This window comes from Palaemon carinicauda, chromosome 8 (genome assembly GCF_036898095.1).
Source record: "Palaemon carinicauda isolate YSFRI2023 chromosome 8, ASM3689809v2, whole genome shotgun sequence".
Taxonomy (NCBI): domain Eukaryota; kingdom Metazoa; phylum Arthropoda; class Malacostraca; order Decapoda; family Palaemonidae; genus Palaemon; species Palaemon carinicauda.
The window spans coordinates 126321101-126345941 of NC_090732.1; the positions used below are offsets into that span (position 1 = coordinate 126321101).

Below are 24841 nucleotides of genomic sequence, written 5' to 3' on the forward strand. Positions count from 1 at the left end.
CCCACGTGCGAGCTCCTCCGTCGGAGTACCCGTCACATGTGTCAGCGCGCCCATCGGAGGATCTCGACGACCATGGAGAGGGGTCGGCAGCGGAGGTATCGGCCTATCGGAGAGTGATAGGCCTCATCAGAAGTCACCACAGGCTGGACCTGCCGGAACCCTCCTCCGAAGATGCATGGCGTTCCAGCCTCAACAGGATAGTGGACGCCCCGGTCCAGCAGCGCCCCTCCTTGGCTCTTCCTTTAGCGAGGGATGTTAAGTTGGGAAGAGTCCACGTGGACAGGATCGTGGCCAACCACGCTGAGGCGCCCAAGAGCCAGAGCGCCTCCAAGCTGCTCCAGGGCCTGAAGTCCCAGAGCAAGTTCTACCTCCCAGAGGGACAGCGAGCGGGCGCCTGTGCACTGGAGCCAGCACTCACCGTGTTGGGGCAGAGAGCCTCAGAAGAAAGGGCGTCCACGGGTCCGATCTGCTTCTCTCCTTCGGAGGCGGTCATGATGGAGGAGATCTCGAAGGACCTAGTCAACGTCTCCTCCTGGCTGGACTGGTGGGCCTCCACCCTGGTGGGTGTACAGTCATCCTACGACCTGACCGTACCGGAGACCCAGGCCTTACTCAAGGAACCTATCAGTTCGGGCGGTAAGGCCCTGAAATTGCTATCCTACCAGTCGCTAGCCCTGTCCGCCAACTGGGTCCTACGAAGGAGGGACACCGTCTTAAGCAAAATGACTAGGAGGCTGCCGGACAGAGAGGCCAGCTCTCTGAGGAACCTGACCCTGTGGAATGACGCGATCTTTCCCCCGAAGGCAGCGGAGGAATCGATGGAGAGAGTTCGGAGGCTGAAGGAACCGTTCGAGACCAGGCCCCAACCGGTCAGAAGGACGACGTTCAGAAGGTCCTCCGTCGACGCGCCTCGCCCTCCTCGGCCCGCTCCTAGCCAGCCTAGGAGAGAGAACTCGACGACAACATGGTCCCAGTCGTTTCAGCCCTCCCGTAGGGGATCAGCTTTGACCTAAGCCGCCTATAGGCCGTCGTTCGCGGCGTCCAGAAGAGGGCGCTCAGGCCGCTCCTCAAGGAGAAGATAGGGAGGGAGGCCCCCTACTCCTGCCGAAGCCTCAGGTGGGAGGATGCCTCAAAACGTTCTTGGCAAGCATGGGAAGAACACGGAGCAGACATGTGGACCGTAACAGTACTGAAGGAAGGGTACAGGTTGCCCTTCCTAGTGGACCCTCCACCTCTGATGCCAGACCAGCAGGCGGAGTGGCTAGCCCCCAAGGATCCCTTGAAACAGACAGCTCTGCAGAGAGAGGTCTCAGCGATGTTGGCAAAAGGGGCAATGGAACCTGTCCAGGACCCAGGTCCGGGGTTCTACAGCAGGCTGTTCCTGGTGGAGAAAGCGACAGGAGGATGGAGACCGGTCATAGACCTCTCAGCCCTCAACAAGTTCGTCTGCAAGACCGACTTCAAAATGGACACTCTGAAATCAGTCTTGGCGTCCTTGAGAGAAGGGGACTTCATGATGTCAGTAGATCTCAAGGATGCTTACTTCCGAATCCCGGTTCATCCCTCCAGCAGGAAGTACCTACTGGTAAAATGGGAGAACCAGACGTTGCAGTTCAAGACCCTCTGCTTTGGGCTGTCCACTGCCCCCCAAGTCTTCACAAGGGTCTTCACAACGGTCTCAGTCTGGGCACATGAACAGGGCATTCGCCTGATTCGTTACCTGGATGACTGGTTGTTACTTTCAGCCTCAGAGGAAGTACTGAAGGAGCAAGGCGCGATGTTGTTGCGGTTCTGCAACGTTCTGGGGATCACCATCAACCCAAAGAAGTCCCAACTGATACCCTCCACCAGGACGACCTACCTCGGAATGGTTCTGGATTCCCGGTTAGTGAAAGCCTTCTCCTCTGCGGACAGGCTGGACAACTTGGACCAGGTCCTCTGCCCCTTCCTGAAGGACCAACCCAGGAGAGTGAAGGACTGGCAGAGACTGATAGGCCACCTTGTGTCATTGGAGAAACTGGTCCCCCAGGGCAGGCTAAAGCTCAGGGAGGTCCAATGGAACCTAAAGGAAAGCTGGAACCAAACGGATTTCCCCAACAGAGTGGTGCCGGTGTTCCCGAACACGAAACGGGTCCTGGAATGGTGGAGCTGCAGGACGAACACCCTCAAAGGGATGCCCTTTGCAGCCGACCCTCCGGAGATGCTTCTGTTCACGGACGCATCGAAGGAGGGGTGGGGTGCCCATCTCATAGGGAAATCAGCAAGAGGGAACTGGACAGCCCTAGAGAAGACCCAGCACAAACGTACTAGAGATGAGGGCAGTACAAAGAGCGTGGCAGGAGTTCGTACACCTACTCCGGGGAAACACCGTGTCGTTGATGTGCGACAACGACACGGTAGTAGCTTACATAAAGAAGCAGGGAGGCCTAAGGTCGAAGGAGCTGTGCGTCCTCACGTTACAACTTCCGGAATGGGCCGAAGTGGAGCAGATAAGAATCTCAGCGAGGTTCATTCCAGGGAAAAGGAACGTCCTTGCCGACGGCCTCAGCAGGATGGTGCAAGTGGTAGGGTCCGAATAGTCTCTACACCCGGAAGTAGCCAGGTCCGTCATTCAGAAATGGGGTTGTCCGGTGATGAACCTCTACGCAAGAAGGCTGAACACGCAGCTCCCTGTGTTCTGTTCTCCTGTCCCAGACTCAAAAGCGGCGTTCGAGGACGCCTTCCAACATCCTTGGGACAATCTCGACGTGTACGCTTTTCCCCCCTTCGGGATGCTCAGGCAGGTCCTCAACAGAGTAAGAAGGACGGACAACCTATGGATGACTTTGGTAGCGCCCTGGTGGCCGGAGAGAGAATATTTTGTGCACCTAAGGGAGTTGGCACAACAGCCGCCCTGGCCCCTTCCGGACAGGCCAGACCTTCTCCGGCAACCACATTTCCAAAGATTCCACAAGAATCCTCGGTCCCTCCGCCTTCACGTGTGGAGGTTATCGAGCGCCTCCTGAGGAGGGAAGGCTATTCGTCGAGTACAGCAATGAGGATGTCGGGCTACCTGAGACGGTCATTGACAGCTGTATACCAGGCTAAGTGGGCCACCTTTACCAAATGGTGCGCGCCGCTAGGGACATCAGGCCCCTGAAGGCCTCCATCCCGCAAGTAGCGGACTTCCTAGTTTACCTCAGGGACGTGGTCAACATGTCCATCCCAGCCATCAAGGGAGTCCGCGCTGCTCTGAGCCAAGTCTTTCTCCTGAAAGGCATAGACCTGGGTAACTCCAGACACATCTTAATGCTCATTAAGAGCTTTGAGCAATCATGCCCCCCGCAAGCTGTGAAGGTGCCACAATGGGACGTGGCAAGGGTCCTGAAAATGTTATCCGAACCTCCGTTCGAGCCCCTGAAAGACATCGTGGACAAGGATCTCGCTCTCAAGACGGTTTTCTTGCTGGCGTTAGCGTCAGCTAAACGGGTAGGCGAGATTCATGGTCTGTCCTACGAAGTGGCTCACTTGAAAGGTTGGCGAGAAGTCACGTTCAAGTTCGTCCCTTCCTTCGTAGCTAAGACCCAGAACCCTGCGGTGTGGGACCCCAGATTTGAAGGTTTCTCAATTCCGGCAATCCCCCGGTCGGGCGACGTGAAGGATTTGCACCCATGCCCCGTCAGGGCAGTGAGGAAATACTTGGAAAGGACAGCAAAACTCCGGCCCGGGATCAAAAGTCTTTTTGTTTCCACAGGCCTCGTGAAGAAGCCAGTCTCAAAGAATACCATCTCCTTCTGGTTGCGGCAGGTCATCATCAGGGCCTACAGTAAGGCAGGAATCTCCCTGCTGGGGAAACCCAAGCCCCATGACATTAGGGGCCTGAGTACTACATTGGCCTTCGAGAAGAATATGGCAGTGGGCCAGATCCTAAGGGCAGGCACCTGGGCCAACCAGTCTACCTTCACGGCTCACTATTTGAAGGACTATTCAAGAAGATCCCTGGACGGGTTCTCGATAGGTACTGTCGTTTCCGCGCTCCAAACGGTTTAAAGGCATAGCCTTAGTGATAACCGCGGGTAACAAGCACAAGAGAGACAGGTTCGTTCCTTAAACCCCTGGTACCTTCTTTCCCTTTTTCCGCTTCAAGTGGGCTCTGAGAGGGCCCTGAGCCAGAGACGAGTACAGTACCTCAACAAGAGGAAGGCATGTCCCCTAGGATTTCTTGCACAGGTGAGTTTCTTAGACACTAAGATGGTTTTTGTGTAGTTTCCTCTCGATCGATTTTCTATGGGGTCAACACGACCTAGCCTCCTTTCTAGGTCTCTGGATTTTCCAAAAGCACGGTCTCAAGAACTTGTAGGGCCACGCCCACCTCCTAAAGTATAAGTCTCCTAAGAAAGTAGTTCGAGGTAAGTACTTCGTGTTGGAACAAATCACAAATTTTAGGTAATTTGTATTTTTCCTAACAGTACTTACCTCGAACTACTTTCGGGTAATGGCCCACCCTGCCTTCCCCGAGTGTCCCTGGTGTCCTTAGAGACATTAACTGTCAAGAACTTACTGGAGGTCGAGACCTGAGCAGGCATGCTCTCTGACCCGGGGTTAGCCTCAGGGTGCGTATCACTCCGCCTGAGGTTACCCCTCATAGAAAATGGATTTAGGGTAAACTACACAAAACTCTGGTCGGATGGGAGGAGATCCCAGATACTCCTAAGAAAGTAGTTCGAGGTAAGTACTGTTAGGAAAAATACAAATTACCTAAAATTTGTGATTTTTCTATTTACACAATTTGGTCTTTGTAAATTAAATCAAACTTATACTAAACAAATATTATTAATGTTTCCATAAAAAGTAGCAATGAAATACATGAAATATAATTTATATTTTGTATTTATTTTTGCTTGTGGGCTACCCTTTCAAAACAGACAGTTATCATTTATTTATTCTCAGATGTCAGCTGATGATGCTCCTCCCACTTTTATTTTCACAAGTAATTATATGTTAGATTTATGTACAGTAAACAGTTTGTAAGCTCTGAAAAAGATCTTAGATTTTTATTTATATATTTATTATGCTATTTTGTACTTATTTCTTATTAATCTGGGGTGTATTTTGAAAACCAACAACTAATGAGAGATTGTTATTTACCTAGTTTTATCTGCTGATTTCGATCTTTTTCTATTGAGGATATGTACGCCTATCTGTACAAAAAAAAAGTAATATATGGTAATGCTCACTTGAATATGTCCTTGAAAAGATTACTATATGATACATGGGATATAAAGTTCACCTTCATACCTGCTGGTATCACATACGAACACTTTTCAAGGATAATAAAGCCTAAATACTGTGGATATTAAAGTTTTTCTTTGTAATACTTGTAAATATATTCATATTTTAGTTTTGATTTAAATGTATGATACTATGACAATACAATTTACCATGATACTGTACTGTAGTAATATCCATCCATCCATATACCAAGGCACTTCCCCCAATTTTGGGGGGTAGCCGACACCAACAATGAAACAAAACAAAAAAAGGGGACCTCTACTCTCTTATGTTCCTTCAGCCTAATCAGGGACTCAACCGAGTTCAGCTGGTACTGCTAGGGTGCCACAGCCCAACCTCCCACATTTCCACCACAGATGAAGCTTCATAATGCTGACTCCCCTACTGCTGCTACCTCCGCGGTCATCTAAGGCACCGGAGGAAGCAGCAGGGCTTACTGGAACTGCTTCACAATCGCTCGCCATTCATTCCTATTTCTAGCACGCTCTCTTATACAGTGCAGTATTTTCCAATTTTATGTTAGCAATCTGGTTAAGTGGAAGTTATTTTCCGGTCCTTGGAATCCTCAGCAACTGATTCTCACATCAAGGCCCATGAGATCAGAGGCATAGCAGCCTCCTTGGCCTGTAAGAAAAACTTGCTCTGTGTCACATGTTCTTAGGGCAGGGGTCTGGAAGAGACAGACTACCTTCACAGCCCATTACCTGAGGGATTTGATTCCCAGGATCATGGACACTTTTATTCTAGGTCCTGTAATAGCTGCTCAGCAGGTGGTTTAGCTTCCTTGGCTCCGTAATAGGACCATTATCTGCAGACCAAAGGCTGAGATTACATTTTAGTCCTTTCTATCTTCCCTATTTTGGGGTACAACATCGTAACTATTGCTAGCTGGATTTGAACTAAGTTGGGTAAACTCACTTGTTTTCAGCCACAGGTTGCTATGAACATCTTTGATTCTGTTTCTCATATTTCTTGCAAGGGGAAATGTGGTAAACCAAGCAAACTGTACTTCATTAGCAATGCAGTTTAGCTTTGAGGTCAGCAAATTGAAGTACAGCTCTAATCTTTCCTTATCTTACTTGCATGGGCCATGATTACCATCAACTAGCTTTGGGTTCATGAGGTGTAGGAACTCAGGTGATCACATCTAATACTAAGCCTGAGATTCCTGGGTTAGTTTCCAGCCAGTTAGAATGGGGACATCCTCCCTCATGAGGATGAGTCTCCAATAAGTATAGAATGATGGTTTGTATTCATGTAGAAACAAATGGCAAGGTTTAAAATTGATTTGTGTTTTTCCTAACTATACTGTACAGTACAAATTTGAGTTCTTTACTCAAACTTTTCTGCCATCACTACTCCCTATAACTCCTGGCTGCAATTCAGTGGAGGTTAGAGTGAGTTGGAGGAGCGGCAGTAGCCACTCTGCGGCCTACAGGGTTATTACCGTGTTGGTTGCTTACACCATGTTTAAAGTTTACCTTCCGTATTCCAGCCTTTGTTGTTATTTCTACTCTAATAAGTAAAGAAATCAGGTTTGTATAGTTAGAAAAAATACACTTTTAAAATTTGTCACATTTTGCAGTTATGTAATAATGAAATATTCATCTACCTTCCAGATATTTCTAAAACTTTAAATGTGCTTTTAACATCAAGTTGTAAATAAATTAGCTGTTAGGATCCCTCTTTATGCATCCCTTTGTAGTTTTCTCTAAAATTTGTGACAAATCGTTGGCTGTCTTCATTCTAGATCTGATGTTTATAGTTAATATTGCATACTCCTGTATTTGTGGCACCTTTTCTGTAATGCCTATCTTATTGCTGTATAAGCACAGCAAGATGTCTTCTCATGGTTTGATTTAACTCCTTCTAAAATCCCTTCTTTTTTTTCTCTAGCATGACAGAAGGAGCTCAGCAAGCTTTACGCAGAACAATGGAGTTATATTCATCTACAACTCGATTTGCTCTTGCATGTAATACTTCTGAGAAAATCATTGAACCTATTCAGTCACGTTGTGCTATGTTGCGGTACTCAAAATTGACTGATGCACAGGTATGTAAATGAGATTTTATATTTGAATAATAGATTTGTTTACTTTGGTTTCTTCCTACCCAGCATTTCAGTCTTTGAAACGTTGTTGAACTAATTTTCACCTCGTTCATGAAAATTTTTTTTCAGTGATCTCTATGAAAGTGAATAGATCTGACTATATCAGTCAGCTAATTTATAATAATAATAATAGTAATAATAATAATAATAGTAATTATAAGCAGAAAATATCAAAGCATGTTCTTTGAAAAAAGGTTCTATATCTTATTCTATACTACAATTTTCAATATTAATCTTACCCGATGATCATGTAGCTGTCAACTCTGTTGCCCGACAGAAATCTAAGGTCGGGATACGCCAGCGATCGCTATACAGGTGGGGGTGTACACAACAGCGCCATCTGTGAGCAGGTACTCAAGTACTTCTTGTCAACAAGAACTCAATTTTTCCTCTGTCGTGCCACAGGCAAGACCTACTAAATACGCCGTCCCTAACTGGATTTGTTTTCACAACGATTTGGTGAAGTACACTATTCCAGTTTTGAGCTTTCGCTATGCAGGGGTTTTATCTTCATTTCAAAACTTGAACTCGTTTTGGATAGATTTAATTATGGTGACGAAGAGAGTATGGACTCTCTTTCACTTTTAAATGGCCGACCCTTCCCTTAGACGGAAGTGTTGGTGACGAAGAGAGTATGGACTCTCTTTCATTTTAAATGACCGACCCTTCCCTTAGACGGAAGTGTGTTTAGGTTTTTGGCTTAACAAGTTATAGATCTATTTATTTTATATCTCTCCGCCTTTATAGGCCTCTTCGATTAACTTTCCATTTATTATAAACTTATAAAAAATTAATTTTTATGTTTGTTTATATGCGACCTTTCCTAATAGTAGGCGGTCCTTACTTGGAACCGAAGTTAATTAACATTGAGCCCGTCATATCGTATTTCCTTTTAAGAATTTATACTTTTTTAATTTTAATGTTTTTGAAAGAATTTCTTTGATAGTCTCGTACTGTTTTCAAAGATGAACTAACGTTTAGTTTAGTCTCCGCAGTTGTTGACGTTCAGAACGTTCAACATGCGCTCTATCGTTACGATAGAGAGAGAGTATTTCACGGTTTCACGTTGCAGTAAGAGTAAACCGATTCTAGCGTTTCGTTCATTCTTTCCTAGCTTAAATGGTTTTAATTCTAATAAAGGAACTTTTTATTTGGGAAACCTTTCAGTTTTTTCCTTTAACAAATAATATGTTTTAACGATATATAATTGGGCTCTTCTCTCAGGTTCTAAGTCAAGAGAGAGAGAGAGAGATAGAGACGGAGGGAGAGAGAGGAGAATAAACGTTTCGTTCAAGCGGGTAACGTTGTTCTCGTTTTTTTTTACTCTTCTCCCTAGTCGCTATAGGGGAAGAAGGTAAAACGTTTCTAGAGTTTTATTCTTGTTCCCAGGCTTTATGCGGTGAGAGATTTTAAACAAAGTTTATTTGATCTAGTGTTTAGTCTCTTTTCCAGCCACTGAATTCTTTATCTTTCATTATGTTTTTCTGTTGCATTGTAAAACTGTTTTCGCAATTACTACCTTTTAATGAAGGATAGGATTGCGTGTTTCAGGTACAAATCACTTAAAGTTTCGATTTCAGTGAAATAAGTGCAAACAGAAAATCAAAAGTGATAAAGTGATATGCGCAAAGTGTTACAGTGTTGCGTTCGAGGGTTCGTCTGTTCGTGCCAGTTGTTCACCTAGTCCGATACCTCTTACAAGCTCCCAAGCCCAGGGGAGAAGTAATGTCGAAGGACTTATGGGTTCCACAGGCCTTGATCGACGAACAGACGTTTCCCTCCGTGGTTTCGGGTGTATCTACACACGTTGCCGACGTGATCACCCCACCCACACAAAGACGAGAGAGCCCATTTATTCCTCGTCTGCGGAAGAGGTTTCTCGCAGAAACCATGGACCAAATCTTGCAGCTTTTAAGTGCAAGTCGGTCCCTTCCGCGCAAGTCCAACGGCCTAGGTTTAGCCACTGGGTCAGTTCGGACTCGTTGCAGTCTTCGACGACTGCACACCTTCCGAGAGAGGCAAGGTGGTACCGCAACAGGCAGTAACTCCGTCTGTTGCCGCACCAGCTGTTTTAGACCCTCAGTCACAACGGACAGTAGCTCCGTTTGTTGCCGTCTTTTATAGACCCTAGTGGTCCATGCTGCAGATATGCAGTCTCAGCTTGCTTCCTTCATGCAGGAGTATCGTGCTGAGAAGGTTGACACTGCACCTGTTAACCTACAACCTGCCACGGTTGTGCGCTCAGCAGATACTGCGGCTGCCTGCTCCCACACTCCACCTGTGAGAGCTCCACCACCGATGCGCAGTCGACCCTGCCAGACGCATGTTCATGCTGCTCCCTCCGTTGACATGCGTGAGCTACCGCATCAGCAGTGGGAAGGTGCTGTCAAGCTGCCGTGTTTTGCCACAATGCGGCATGCTCCGCTACCCACGGCAGTCCCTCCCACGCACCAGCACTCCGCTTTTGTTGTTGCCAGCTCCCACACTCCGACTGCGGAGAAGGTTGACGATGCACCCGTTGGCCTACAGCCTGCCACGGTTGTGCGCCCGGCATGGCTGCCTGCTCCCACACTCTTGTTGTGAGAGCTCCTCCACCCATGCGCAGTCGACCCTGCCAGACGCATGCTGACTCCCACAGACGCACGGAGCACTCCGTTGCCGTGCGCGAGCTACCACAAGCTGCCGTGTTTTGACACGGTGTGTCAGCCTCAGCAACACACTGTGGTTACCGCCACTCGCCCGCAGCAAACTAGTCAGTCAGGAGTTGAGGCTTCCCCACACAGCTTTGGTTGTTGCCAACTCACAGACTGTCAAACAGTTACATGACATTGCCTTCTGGTGTGCTACTAATACACCAGTGCTGTATGTCCTCACGCACCTGTTGGGGCTGACAGTTCAGTTTTGACAGTTCACAGACTGTCAAGCAGTTTCATAACGTTGCCTTCTGGTCTGCTGCTTATGCACCAGTGAAACCCTCACTGAGATAACCTAGCTTTTCTCGGACATGGTTCCTGTAGATGAGAAAGTGCTGTTCTCCCTCCTTCTGATATTCCCTTGAGGACTCTGTCATTTGGAGAGGAGCCTTAAGCTGCTTAGCCTCCTATGGACTTTAATTAAAGCATAACATGCTTCCAGGGAGGGTAAATGGTTCCGCTTCAGTCGCTAACCCCGTCTGTTGCCACACCTGCTCCCATAGACCTTGGGCTTTGTTGCAAGACATGCAGTCCAAGCTTAGTCCTTGATAGAGGATTTTTTACGGAGAAGAACCTTCTTGCCAACAACCTTCCTACCGGTTGGTTGTACGCCTTGTTGACGCTGAGGTATCCTACTCACGTCCGCCAGTTGAGATGGTTCCTCCACCGGTGCGACCCAGTGTGGGTTGCCAGTCGCACGTTGACGTTAAGCTACTCTCGGAGGTGGTTGTGGACGTTCAGTGTGTCACTGGGAAGACGTTCAACAACCAGCAGAGTTGACTTGTTGTGACGCAGTGCGGCAACCTCAGCAACCCGATAAGGGGTTGTCTGCACTACCCAGACAGTCTAGACAGTTTCGGGTTGTCGCTGTACTTCCTCGCTTCCCCATGGTTGACAGTTCACAGACTGTGCAGCAGTACCATGATCTTGTGTCCGGCTCCGTCACGCATCCACCAGTGCGACCGGATTCAGCGAGTCAGACGTTGCCCGCTCCGTTGCCGTTTCCTCATCAGTTTCGGATGAGGAACCCTCTGATGAGGACATGGCTGAACAAGACGATCAACCCCAGCCCTGCTATCCATCCAGAAGATGCTGAAGAAGGAACACGGCCCTGTCAGGCTGTGGATGAGTCTGGTTAGGACACTGTCATCCGTGGTTCAATTGGTGTCACTTGGAAGACTACACCTCCGTCCTCTTCGGTTTCATCTAGCTCTTCACTGGAAAAGGACAAGACGCTAGAAGCGGTCTCGATCCCGGTTTCCGGAAGATAAGTCTGGTCTGACTTGATGAAAGGACTTTATCAACCTTTTATAGGGTCTTCCCCTGACTGTTCAGACTCCCAACCACGTTCTCTTCTCAGACGCATCGGACGTAGGCTGGGGTGCGACCTTAGGCGGTAGGGAATGCTCGGGATTATGGAACTCGAGTCAAAGGACAATGCATTTTAACTGCAAGAAGCTTCTGGCAGTACGTCTGACCTGGATAAGCTTCAGGTCTCTCCTTCTAGGCAAAGTAGTGGAGGTGAACACGGACTTCTCCCTGCTTTGATGTTCATCTCCTAGCAAGGAGGGACCTACTCTCTGACATGGTGCGAGTTCGCAAGTGACCTCCTCTCCTGTTCAACAGATCTAGACTTTTCACTAATTACAAGTTTCTTCCAAGGCAACTTGAATGTCTTAGCAGTTTGTCTCAGTAGGAAGGGACAATAATTCCAACATATTGGACCCTCCACAAAGATGTATGCAAGAGACTTTGGGTCACCTGGGGCCAGCCAACCATAGATCTCTTCGCAACCTCGATGTCCAAGAGGCTCTCAATACTTTGCTCACCTATCCCGGACCCAGCAGTGGTTCTTTTAGATGCCTTTCTACTAGATTAGTCTCATCTAGATCTATATGCATTCCCTCCGTTCTAGATTGTCAACAAGGTACTGCAGAAGTTCGCCTCTCACGATGGGACAAAGTTGACACTAGTTGCTTCCCTCTGGCCCGCGAGAGAATAACTTACCGAGGTACTTCGATGGCTAGTAGACGTTCCCAGAACTCTTCCCCTAAGGGTGGACCTGCTACGTCTGCCACGCGTAAGAAGGTACTCCAAGGCCTCCACGCTCTTCGTCTCACTGCCTTCAGAGTATCGAAAGACTCTCGAGAACTAGAGGTTTTTCGAAGGAGGCAACCAGAGCGATTGTTAGAGCAAGGAGAACATCCACCCTTAGAGTCTACCAATCGAAGTGGGAAATCTTCCGAAACTGGTGCAAGTCAGTATCCGTATCCTCGGCCAGTACCTCTGTAACTCAAATAGCTGACTTCCTCTTTTCTGAGGAAAGAGCGATCTCTTTCAGCTCCCACTATCAAGGGTTACAGAAGCATGTTGGCATCAGTCTTCCGTCACAGAGGCTTAGATCTTTCCAACAATAAAGATCTACAGGACCTCCTTAAGTCTTTTGAGACCACGAAGGAGCGTCGTTTGGTTACACCTGGTTGGAATTTAGACGTGGTTCTAAGATTCCTTATGTTAGACAGGTTCGAACCACTTCAATCAGCCTCCCTGAAAGATCTCACCTTTAAGACTCTTTTCCTGATATGCTTAACCACAGCTAAAAGAGTCAGTGAGATTCATGCCTTCAGCAAGAACATCGGATTTTCATCCGAAACGGCTACATGTTCTACATCTTGGTTTTCTAGCCAAACACGAGCTGCCTTCTCGGCCTTGACCAATATCGTTCGATATTCCAAACTTATCGTATGGTTGGAAATGAACTAGAAAGAGTATTATGTCCTGTAAGAGCTCTTAAGTTCTATTTTAAAAACCTTTACGAGGCCCGTCTGAAGCTTTATGGTGTTCAGTTAAGAATTCATCTTTGCCTATGTCAGAGAATTCTTTATCCTATTATTTTCAGACTGTTAATACGAGAAGCTCATTCCCTTCTGAATGAGGAAGACCAAGCTTGGCTGAAGGTAAGGACACACGAAGTTAGAGCTGTCACAACTTCCGTGACCTTTAAACAAAATAGATCTCTGCAAAATATATTCGACGCAACCTTTTGGAAAAGCTAATCAGTGTTCGCGTCTTTTATCTTTAGAATGTCCAGTCTCTTTACGAGAACTGCTACACTCTGGGACCATTCGTAGCAACGAGTGCAGTAGTGGTGGGGGCTCCACCACTACAATTCCCTAATTCCAGAACCTTTTTAATCTTTCTCTTGAAATATTTTTGGGTTGTCCGGAAGGCTAAGAAGCCTTTCGCATCCTACTTGATTTGGCGGGTGGTCAAAATCATTTCTTGAGAAGCGCCTAGATTAGAGGTTTTGATGAGGACCTTTAGTATGGGTTGCAACCCTTCATACTTCAGCTCCTAGGAGTCGCTCAGCATCCTATGAGGATCGCGAGGCTCAGTAAGGAAGACGTACTTAAAAAGGCAGAGTAATTGTTCAAGTCGTCTTCCTTACCAGGTACTTATTTATTTTATGCTTGTTATTTTGAATAACTGCTAAAATGAAATACGGGATACTTAGCTTCTAATGTTAACATGTATGCTGGTCTCCACCCACCACCCTGGGTGTGAATCAGCTACATGATCATCGGGTAAGATTAATATTGAAAAATGTTATTTTCCTTAGTAAAATAAATTTTTGAATATACTTACCCGATGATCATGAATTTAAGGACCCTCCCTTCCTCCCCATAGAGAACCAGTGGACCGAGGAGAAAATTGAGTTCTTGTTGACAAGAAGTACTTGAGTACCTGCTCACAGATGGCGCTGTTGTGTACACCCCCACCTGTATAGCGATCGCTGGCGTATCCCGACCTTAGATTTCTGTCGGGCAACAGAGTTGACAGCTACATGATCATCGGGTAAGTATATTCAAAAATTTATTTTACTAAGGAAAATAACATTTTATGGTCAGACTTTGACATAGAGAGATTTAAATATTTTGGTTCAGTTATTTATTCTTTTAATATTGATTTAAGTGTTTATAGGGTAAATGAACATTACCCTGCTTTGGGTGAATGACCTCATTGTAAATTTTGTTACCTATACCATAATTACAGGTTCTTTCAAAAGTGCTTGAAGTTTGCAACAAAGAAGATGTAAGCTATACAGAAGATGGTATTGAGGCTATTGTCTTTACTGCCCAAGGTGATATGAGGCAAGCTCTAAATAATCTTCAATCTACAGCCCAAGGTCTTGGTCATGTGTCTTCTGAAAATGTTTTCAAGGTAAGAAGGTTGGAGAGAATTGTTAGCGTATAATATTTAGAACTAAATTTTATTTTCAAGACTGATTTGAAGTTTGTTCCGTTTTCCATCCGGCCATCTAACCTTTTGCACAACGCTGCTGAATTGCCTCCCAGGTCCCAGTGCCAGGCCTGTTGGCCCATATTTTTAGAAGTGATTCATATAACCAAAACATTCATGGTGTTGACATATCCCTCGACTGCATTTATATCTATGGACTTACCTGGATGTTCATAATGCTGCTTCTCCAGAAGCTCAGTTTATGAAAGCTTACCTCCAAAATTGGTTTAAGTTCTCCTATTTTCTTTCCTTTCAATAAACATATGAATCTTGTAAAGTAACGAGATTAGTGGTCAATGGCAAGAAACAAAACGTCATGGTCTTTGTTCTTTAGTTTTTCCATTGCATTGGTGATACATTTTACTGTTTAAGTTGTCTTCTGGATTCACCTTTGTGAGGAGTGCATTTGCCTCGGTTCATAAAAGTTAACATTCATTACTGTTATGAGTTTTACTGTGAAGACTTGAAGATTATAGTGGGTTATGAATTATAGTTAAACCAAATAAAAGTTAAATCCACAAAATAAATACATTGCTGTGCAAAGACTATGCCTTTTTCCTTGAACTTCAATTTATGTGCTGCAGCTAACAACTGGTCTGAGCGATGTTATGAATGTGTTAAATCTATCCCTTTTAAATCTTATTGCTAAAAACTCCCTAATAAGATGTTCAAGGTAAGTTCTGGTGGTAATTTTTTTAAGGTATGTTTCCTTGGAGGTAGGTGCTTCCAAGACTATACAGTATATACACCTCTCAAATCCCCTTTTTCATTGTGGATAGTCATTAAATTGTTATCATTAGTAATTTTTTGTTTAGTCTTCAAGCCTTCTATGCATCAGAGATGTTTTAACTTGTAAAAGACTAATCAGTAACCTAATTTGGTTCTAGATTTCTATATAATTTCCTGTTTTGAGTCCATCATTACTGCTAATAAACAAAAACCTTTAAATGCAGGGTTTGCAGGCTGGGTTACCTATTGCTGTTTGTGGGTAATTACGTAGGAAATGTTCACGAACAGCACTTGAAATACTCTGGTTAGCTGTTATTTGTATTGTTTTAGAAGGTTTTTTTTTCTAACAGAAGCCCAGGCTATTAGCGTAAATATGGAATGGGATGATAGCGCCACTACAGCCTTTGTCTTTAAACCTTTTACCCCCAAAGGACGTACTGGTACGTTTCACAAAAGCCATCCCTTTACCCCCATGGACATATCGGTACGTCCTTACAAAAAAATGCTATAACATTTTTTTTTTTCATATTTTTGATAATTTTTTAAGAAAATTCAGGCATTTTCTAAGAGAATGAGACCAACCTGACCTCTCTATGACAAAAATTAAGGCTGTTAGAGCAATTTAAAAAAATATACTGCAAAATGTGCTGGGAAAAAAATAACCCCCTTGGGGTTGAGGGTTGGAAATTTCCAAATAGCCGGGGGGTAAAAGGGTTATTACAGCCTAATTAGTATAGCTTTTGTTAGTCATATTTAGAATCTAATATCAGTAACTCCTTTTGTGTAAGCACTGCAGTCCAAGTTGTTTTTGTTCAAGCGAAACCAGCCTTTGTTATTTTTATATTCCCCTGATGTTCATGTACATGCCCACCCTTCTACCCACAGACCTGTGATGTCAAGGATTAAGGAAAACACTACTTCAAAAGTGAAGGCCAAAGACCATGACACATCGCTTCTTGCCATTAACCCTTTTACCCCCAGGGTATTTGGAAATTTCCAACCCTTAACCCCCAAATGGTTATTTTTTTTTCCAGCACATTTTGCTGTATATTTTTTTAAATTGCTCTAACAGCGTTAATTTTTGTCATAGAGAGGTCAGGTTTGTCTCATTCTCTTGGAAAATGCCTGAATTTTCTCAAAAAATTATCAAAAATATGCAAAAAAACAAAATTTGAATAGCATGGGGGTAAAGGGATGAGTTTTGTGAAACGTACCTGTACGTCCTTTGGGGATAAAAGGGTTAACTACTAGTGTGTCTCATTATATTACTAGATATATATGTCTATTGAAAGGAAATAAAATGGGAATTTTTTTTATTAGGTTTTAGGAGTAAACATCGATTAACCAAACTTCTTGAGAAGAAGCAATATGAACATCTAGTGAACATAGAATAACAAATTTTATTGTTGAAATTGTTTGGAACAACTTTCTTAATAGTAATTGCTCCCAGTCTTTTAGATATGTAAGAAAATTGTATTTTACACTCCTGCATTATTTTAAAAGTAGTTTCAATATTTTTAATATATATATCACAGTAAAGACTCTCCTACCATGTAGTATTGTTATCCATTTATAATTTTTAGAGTTTGTTTTATAAAGCAGCATCAGAAAAGAAATAAAATTCAGGGGAGTGTCTGAACTACCACTACAGAATCACATAAAAAAGTATCGTACTAATTCTTCCATAATTAACTGAGTTATTGTGTTTTTTTTTTGCTAGATGTATATGGCACTATACAGGTCATCATAGTAATGTGACACCATGTTCTCGAACTCACAGTAACCTATTCTTATATAGACTAGGGAAAAATACCAGACTAGAAATTGTATGTTTGGCAGTTCATCACTTTCATTGTCTCAGTGAATACCAGAAATGACTAGTGAAAAGAATTGGTGTGCCTTGTGCTCTTGGTGTGGTCACTTTTTTTCTTGCTATTTATACTGTAGGGCTAGTGAACTGAAGTGGTATCCTTATCATTCCTAAAAGTAGAAGAATCTAGGTAGTAGGTTGTCCAGGGCACCAGCCACCCGTTGAGAAACTACCATGAGAGAGTTATGGAGTCCTTTGACTGGCCAGACAGTACTACATTGGATCTTTCTCTCTGGTTATGGCTCATTTTCCTTTTGCCTACATATACACACAAAAGTCTGACCTATTCTTTACATATTTTCCTCTATGTCTTCATTTACCTGATAACACTGAGCTTACCAAATAATTCCTCTTCACTGAAGGGGTTAACTACTGCAGTGTAATTGTTCAGTAGCTACTTTCCTCCTGGTAAGGGTAGAAGAGACTTTAGCTGTGGTAAGCAGCTCTTCTATGAGAAGGACACTCCAAAATCAAACCATTGTTCTCTGGTCTTGGATATGCCATAGCCTCTGTACCACAGTCTTTCACTGTCTTGGGTTAGAGTTCTCTTGCTTGAGGGTACACTCGGGCTTACCATTTTATCTTATTTCTCTTCCTCTTGTTTTGTAAAGTTTTTATAGTTTATGTATGAAATATTTGATTAATAATGTTACTTTTCTTGAAATATTTTCTTTTAATTGTTAATTATTTTCCTTGATTTCCTTTCCTCACTGGGCTCTTTTCCTTGTAGGAGCCCTCAGGCTTATAGCATTCTGCTTTTCCAACTAGGGTTGTAGCTTGGCAAGTAATAATAATAATAATCATATCTACCGTATGTACTGTATAGGGAATAGATAGCCCTTGTAAGACAGAACTAAGCAATAAAGTGGGAGATGTCACCTGATATCACCTCCTTGAGTGAGTAGTACTCCCACGGGATGTGGAGGTGGGGTACTTGGGGGCCATGCTTGCGGTGATTAGCAGAAAAGGCTTTAGAGCAAGCAAGTTTAGTTATTTTTAAAGTAATTGAGAGTAAAGTAGTTTCTAATTGTCTTGACGATGGAAATGGTATATTGTGGTAATAGTGAAAATTTTTCTTTATATTCTTGTTGCAAAACCTTTAGGGCCGATACTTTGGATTTATAGCTTTTGCCATTCAAAACTATTTTTCTCCATAATTACAAAGATACTTCAAATCCAAATATATTTTTGGTGAGAAAAATAAAATTACAATAATTTGGTCAGAGGGATTTAATTGTCAAGGCCATTTTAATTTTTTTTTTCTAAATTTTCAAAGTTTAATAAAAGAAGAAATTGAAATAAAAACAAAACACAAAGAAAATTCCTCCGAGTAATGTTTCCACACCCCAATTAGCATTATTCTTGGCAATTAATTTTCAATTCAATGCTGTCTTTTTCAAGAAAAAAATAAACAAATTTATTTTATTTTTACTTGTGAAAATATAATTTTGTCCAATTCCATTAAAATTTAGACAAATCACCAGAGTAATAATACAAATAACATATATTTAAATTATGGTAATTCAATTATATTTAAATGATATTTAACGATTCAAGCTTTTAACGATGGATGATGTCCTTAACATGAATGAAATTAAGATGCAATTCAAACAATATTGAAAAATTAATTTGATGACAAATCTCTTTCAACAAATTTTTAAAAAAAAATCTGCAGTTATCCAAAATAATGATTACAGTACTATACAAACAAAATTAGAAATGGTATTTTCTAATTCAATCAAATGTCTTGTCTAGTGAAGTTGCATTTGGTAAAATTTCCATTTGGTAAATTGTCCCTCAATCAAATCACCATCACTGAAATATCTATTCTTCAAATGTCTGTCAGTCACAGCATTAGACATTATCAGCAGAAATACTCTAAAAAGTGAAAAAGGGTTAAAGAAGATTAATTCAGAAAATAATTGGCAACAAGCAAAGGAAAGCAATTCTGAAGAAAGCTATAAACAGACAGTAGAGCTGCTGAAAGCACCAGTTAGATAATAACTCATTAATTAGCTGAAACCATTAAATTTCATCTACTGACAACAAAATGATAAGAACTATAGTAAAATCACTGGAAAAAACAAACTATTACCATCAACTTTGAAGACATTCTTCAGATGGGAAGAGTTTTTATACTGTATAATTGTAAAGAGTTAGCACTTGGTTAACTACGAGGCAGGTGGACCAGAATGGAAACGCCTATAGCAAGTAATTATATCTGATTGTATAGAAATCACTTAAAAGTTAAATGGAAAAATACTATGAAAGTGAATGATGAGAATGGATAAATGGTTAATTAGCTAAGTGTTAAGTCTGTAATCCTACATTGAGGAAACGGTTTTGGGTGCTCTGCTCAACTGTTAACTTTATTTCAGACATTTAAAAAGTAAGATGTGATTGATGTTCCACACAGCAAAGGTTCTAATCAGTTAATGATCGTATATCTTGTCTATTAGACAACTTTTTTGGGGGGAACATTTGAGCACCATGAATGTGTGTATATGAGAAATAGAACAAAAGCCTTTGCAATTGAGGATTTTGTTGGAGCTTTTTCATATTTGTTGTACAACTGTTCTAAAATATATTTGCATCACTGTTTACATTTAACCAGCCCTGTACTTTAGAATTTTGTGGCGTGAATATTTCAGAAATCCATTTTTTTTTCTTCTTTTCAGGTCTGTGATGAGCCTCATCCCTTACTAGTTAAAGAAATGCTCCTACATTGTGTCAAGACAGACTTTAATGATGCTTATAAGGTAAAGATAATTTTTCTATCTATTTTTTAAAGTTATTACCATTTATTTTTAAGTTAATGAAAGTATTGTTGTGTCTTTTTATTCAAGTATAGAATGCAATAGAAGAAGTAATGGACTGGTCAAAGGTTATCCTCTCCTTCAGTATTTCTTTACATACCTTTACACTTGTAATAAAATGCATGAAACTTATTATAAGTCATGAGGATGATTATTTCTATATACTGGAAGGGCTTTGGACTGCTAGTTTATATAAATGGATGAAGTTCCGTTTCAAGATGTTAATTGCCTCCACTATTTCATCATAGTGTGTGATGCATTATGGGTGATATTCATATTGAATAGTTTAGAGAGACGATATATCACATTTCTTGACTGAGCTTACCAAAAGGGCATTTGTAATTGAGCTAAGGAGAAATGTGTTTTCAGCATTTGATACTTTCCTTGTTCAATATTCTTTTAAGTAAATGGAGTGCAATATAATTTAGATTGAAATCTTTCATGACTTCTCATTTTGGATAATCTTGAATTATTTTGGGAAATAATAGTATTATTACTAGCTAAGCTACAACCCTAGTTAGAAAAGCAGGTTGCTATGATCCCAAGGGCTCCAATAGGGAAAAATAGACCAGTGAGGAAAGGAAATAAACTATATTAGGAGTGATGCATAAGTAATATGAAATATCTTAAGATCAGTAATAACATTAAAATAGAACTGTCATACAGTATATAAACTTTGATGAGAGCCTTATGTCATCCTGTTCAATGAAAAACATTCTAGAATAATTTCCACCCCACATTTGTCAATTAGGATTTATCTAGTACAGAAACATGTATAGGAGGTTGCAGGATTTATGTTTTTACTCCCTACTAAGTGCTTGTATCCAATTTTAGCAGTGGACTGGGCTAGCTATAAGTGGAAATTGAGACCAAGACCTCATGAAGGCCAGCTCAGCAATAAATTGATTTATTTTATGGTCACGCTGGTTTAAAATCTCCATTTTGTGTAATTTTCCCATGGCTGTGGGAGAATTATTTTGTATTATTTGGCTATTGCATGGTACATCTCAGTTTTTTAGACTTCTTGTTTACAGTGTACAATATATACTGAGATTTTAAGAAGAGTGATGTTAAGTCTTTGCGAATGAAAAACAAAGTTTTGAGCATATAATTTATTACTTTATTTGCATATTTATTTGGTAGTCTTTATGCTTTAACCATCATATGTTTTTCAAAACATTTTGGCACTTTCTGAATTAGACATAATCTTAAACTAGATGGAAACATCTTTTAACTCCTTAAATTACTACTATCCGAGTACCATTTCAATCGTAAATTAAGCCTGATCAGAAGAGGCCAGTCCGCACAGTGAACATGACTATAATTATGGGAAGTTCTGAAGGAATGGCCAGTTGTGTGTGTGCCAAGTGGCTCCACTTCACGGGTCTACTGGGAGAGAGAGAGGGGTAGAAAAGCATTTTGTTAAATGTTGGTAAATCGGTAGTTTTGATGGTGAAAGCATATTGACAACCATGTTATGGTTCATTTGAATTATTATACTGTATTTAACTTTTCTTTTGTACGATTTTGTGATGCTTATTTTTCTATGGGATAAAATACTCTTGTAGTAATATCAACTTGTGCAGTTTTTTAAAGTGATATGTACTCAAAAGCTCTGCACCACCCCTTTGGACCCAGCTCTACTATTGCTTATGCCTTTTACTTCATATCCAATTTCTATGGGCTTTTCCATTTAGCTGTCCAACTTCTTCAACTTTACCGTAAAATAAGGGAAACCGTATACAGTAATAATATAGGAATGTAACTCGGTAGTTTCTTTAAACTACAGTAGTCAATAATGATTAATATTAGTGACATTGAATAGACATGTTTTGTTTATTATCTTTGCAGGTATTAGCTCACCTCTGGAAAATGGGCTACGCCACAGAAGATATCATTGGTAACATTTTTCGTGTATGCAAGCATACCCCCATGGCAGAGTTCTTGAAACTGGAATTCATAAAGGTGAGACTTACCTCAGTATTTTCTATCTTTAATCTTTGTTATCATTTTGAAGGTATTAAGTCTTTAATGAGGTACTGTATACTGCATGGGTTCATTTGACTCTTAGTGCTAGTACAGTATATTAGTGCATGATTATTCCAGTGAAATACAGTGATGGTATTCTCACAATAAAGATGGTGAACTATTGTTGGTAGACCAGAAGGGTCAGCTATACTCATCCATGGCAGGTTTATGTTTTATCAGGGCTTTGGCTGATAGTTTCACTTTTTGTTCAGTCCCTTGAATGTTTTTTTGTTCTGGATAGAAGGAATGTACCAAATCTGTTTATTTTTGTAGGTTATTCAAACTGGTACTATACATGAAGGTTATGATTATTTGTGTGTTGAGAATGTTTGGGTAGATAAGGTATAGTAGTTTGTCTTTTGAAAAAAAAAATCTTAGTGTACAGTATATAGATATCAATTCTTTTTACTGCAAGTGAAGTGTCCTCAGAAAAATAGAAAGATAATTACCATTGCCCTACAAACTTCAAGAAAGAAAACAAAGAGTTACACCAGAGGTAGCTTAATAATCTGGGAATTACTAATCATCTGTGGGCAGTGATCTTCTGTGGTCTACTAGACAAAATATTGCAGTATCTGGGGCCTTCTATTACCCTAAATGTAGGGCATATACAAGTGAGTTATTTGTAGTAAAAGGGTTGAATTTTTACATAATACTTACTGAAAGGATGAGTAGAACACCAAGTGAAGTTTTTGGTAGTAAGTATTGCAGATACTGTATAAACAGAAATTGTACATTAAATACTTGTTTCCATTATGTTGGTAATAGGAAAGGCAAGAGCCTCAATACCATTTATTTCACAGGAACCACTGTGTTGTCTATGTTGAGTGCCATGAACACTGACACTTGTACCTGTTGATGTTTTTAGTTATTTTATTCCCTATCATGTTGGGTTATCTGATTAAGTTCAAGTTTTGAAAATGGATGCAAGAAATTTTTTGATTTTAAGTTTCTTTTTAGTTTTTCATTAAGGTTGAAATTTTTATTTCTATGAGGTTTATATATCCCTTAACTTCCCCAGCATGAGGTAACAAACTGTGACAGGAAATAGTAGGAGAAAGGCAATTAGTGTAATTAGATAAAACATCATAGCTATAGGAAAGAAATACTGAAGTTGGAAGAAGAAATTTAAATTTTCTTAAGGGAGAAGCTTTAATGTATTGAGAGATTTGGAAATAGTCAGAACAAGCATTGTAAATTAATAAGTATCAAACTCTGTAAGGAGAGGTTATTTGATAGTATGTAATTTAAGTAATATTTATAAGGAAGAGAATATAATTTTAGTGCTTGTTTTGCTGTTTCCTTTCAGGAAATTGGCTACACACATCTTCGTATTGTCCAAGGAACGTCTTCATTACTGCAGTTATCAGGACTTTTAGCCAGATTGTGCTCAAAGTCACTTGATAGTACAAATAGCGTATCTTAAAGATATTTTTAAAAATGCTGTCTTATTAATGAAAAAATTGACTCATATATTCGGTGATCATTAACTTTCCTTTTTTAGCCTTATATGGGCATACAGTATTTTGTATTTTTACATGTGTAAGTATTAAGAAATAAAAAAAGAAAGTCAATAGAAATTTACTTTTTATACTTTTAATTTACAAAGTGACAGAGGCATTTATTTGCATTGTCATTTGGATTGTAAATAATCCTCATACATACATACATATACCAAAGGCACTTCCCCCAATTTTGGGGGGTCGCCGACATCAACAATGAAACAAAACAAAAAGGGGACCTCTACTCTCTACGTTCCTTCAGCCTAATCAGGGACTCAACCGAGTTCAGCTGGTACTGATAGGGTGCCACAGCCCAACCTCCCACATTATCCACCACAGATGAAGCTTCATAATGCTGAATCCCCTACTGCTGCTACCTCCGCGGTCATCTAAGGCACCGGAGGAAGCAGCAGGGCCTACCGGAACTGCGTCACAATCGCTCGCCATTCATTCCTATTTCTAGCACACTCTCTTGCCTCTCTCACATCTATCCTCCTATCACCCAGACCTTTCTTCACACCATCCATCCACCCAAACCTTGGCCTTCCTCTTGTACTTCTGCCATCAACTCTTGCATTCATCACCTTCTTTAGCAGACAACCATTTTCCATTCTCTCAACATGGCCAAACCACCTCAACACATTCATATCCACTCTAGCCACTAACTCATTTCTTACACCCGTTCTCTCCCTCACCACTTCGTTCCTAACCCTATCTACTCGAGATACACCAGCCATACTCCTTAGACACTTCATCTCAAACACATTCAATTTCTGTCTCTCCATCACTTTCATTCCCCACAACTCCGATCCATACATCACAGTTGGTACTATCACTTTCTCATATAGAACTCTCTTTACATTCATGCCCAACCCTCTATTTTTTACTACTCCCTTAACTGCCCCCAACACTTTGCAACCTTCATTCACTCTCTGACGTACATCTGCTTCCACTCCACCATTTGCTGCAACAACAGACCCCAAGTACTTAAACTGATCCACCTCCTCAAGTAACTCTCCATTCAACATGACATTCAACCTTGCACCACCTTCCCTTCTCGTACATCTCATAACCTTACTCTTACCCACATTAACTCTCAACTTCCTTCTCTCACACACCCTTCCAAATTCTGACGCTAGTCGGTCAAGCTTCTCTTCTGTGTCTGCTACCAGTACAGTATCATCCGCAAACAACAACTGATTTACCTCACATTCATGGTCATTCTCGCCTACCAGTTTTAATCCTCGTCCAAGCACTCGAGCATTCACCTCTCTCACCACTCCATCAACATACAAGTTAAACAACCACAGCAACATCACACATCCCTGTCTCAGCCCCACTCTCACCGGAAACCAATCGCTCACTTCATTTCCTATTCTAACACATGCTTTACTACCTTTGTAGAAACTTTTCACTGCTTGCAACAACCTTCCACCAACTCCATATAACCTCATCACATTCCACATTGCTTCCCTATCAACTCCATCATATGCTTTCTCCAGATCCATAAACGCAACATACAC

General features: G+C 41.6%; 1 protein-coding gene across 2 annotated transcripts in view; it reads left to right on the plus strand.

Annotated features, from left to right (window-relative positions):
* LOC137645899 (replication factor C subunit 2-like) overlaps positions 1-23380 on the plus strand; it is a 66568-nt gene extending 43188 nt beyond the window's left edge. For both annotated transcript variants that reach the window (XM_068378933.1, XM_068378932.1), the window contains 5 exons: positions 7168-7324; positions 14128-14295; positions 19651-19731; positions 21640-21753; positions 23126-23380. In XM_068378933.1, the coding sequence (XP_068235034.1) occupies positions 7168-7324; positions 14128-14295; positions 19651-19731; positions 21640-21753; positions 23126-23242 (637 nt within the window). In that variant the 3' untranslated portion in view covers positions 23243-23380. The remainder of the gene's footprint in view (positions 1-7167; positions 7325-14127; positions 14296-19650; positions 19732-21639; positions 21754-23125) is intronic.
* The last annotated feature ends 1461 nt before the right edge of the window (positions 23381-24841 follow it).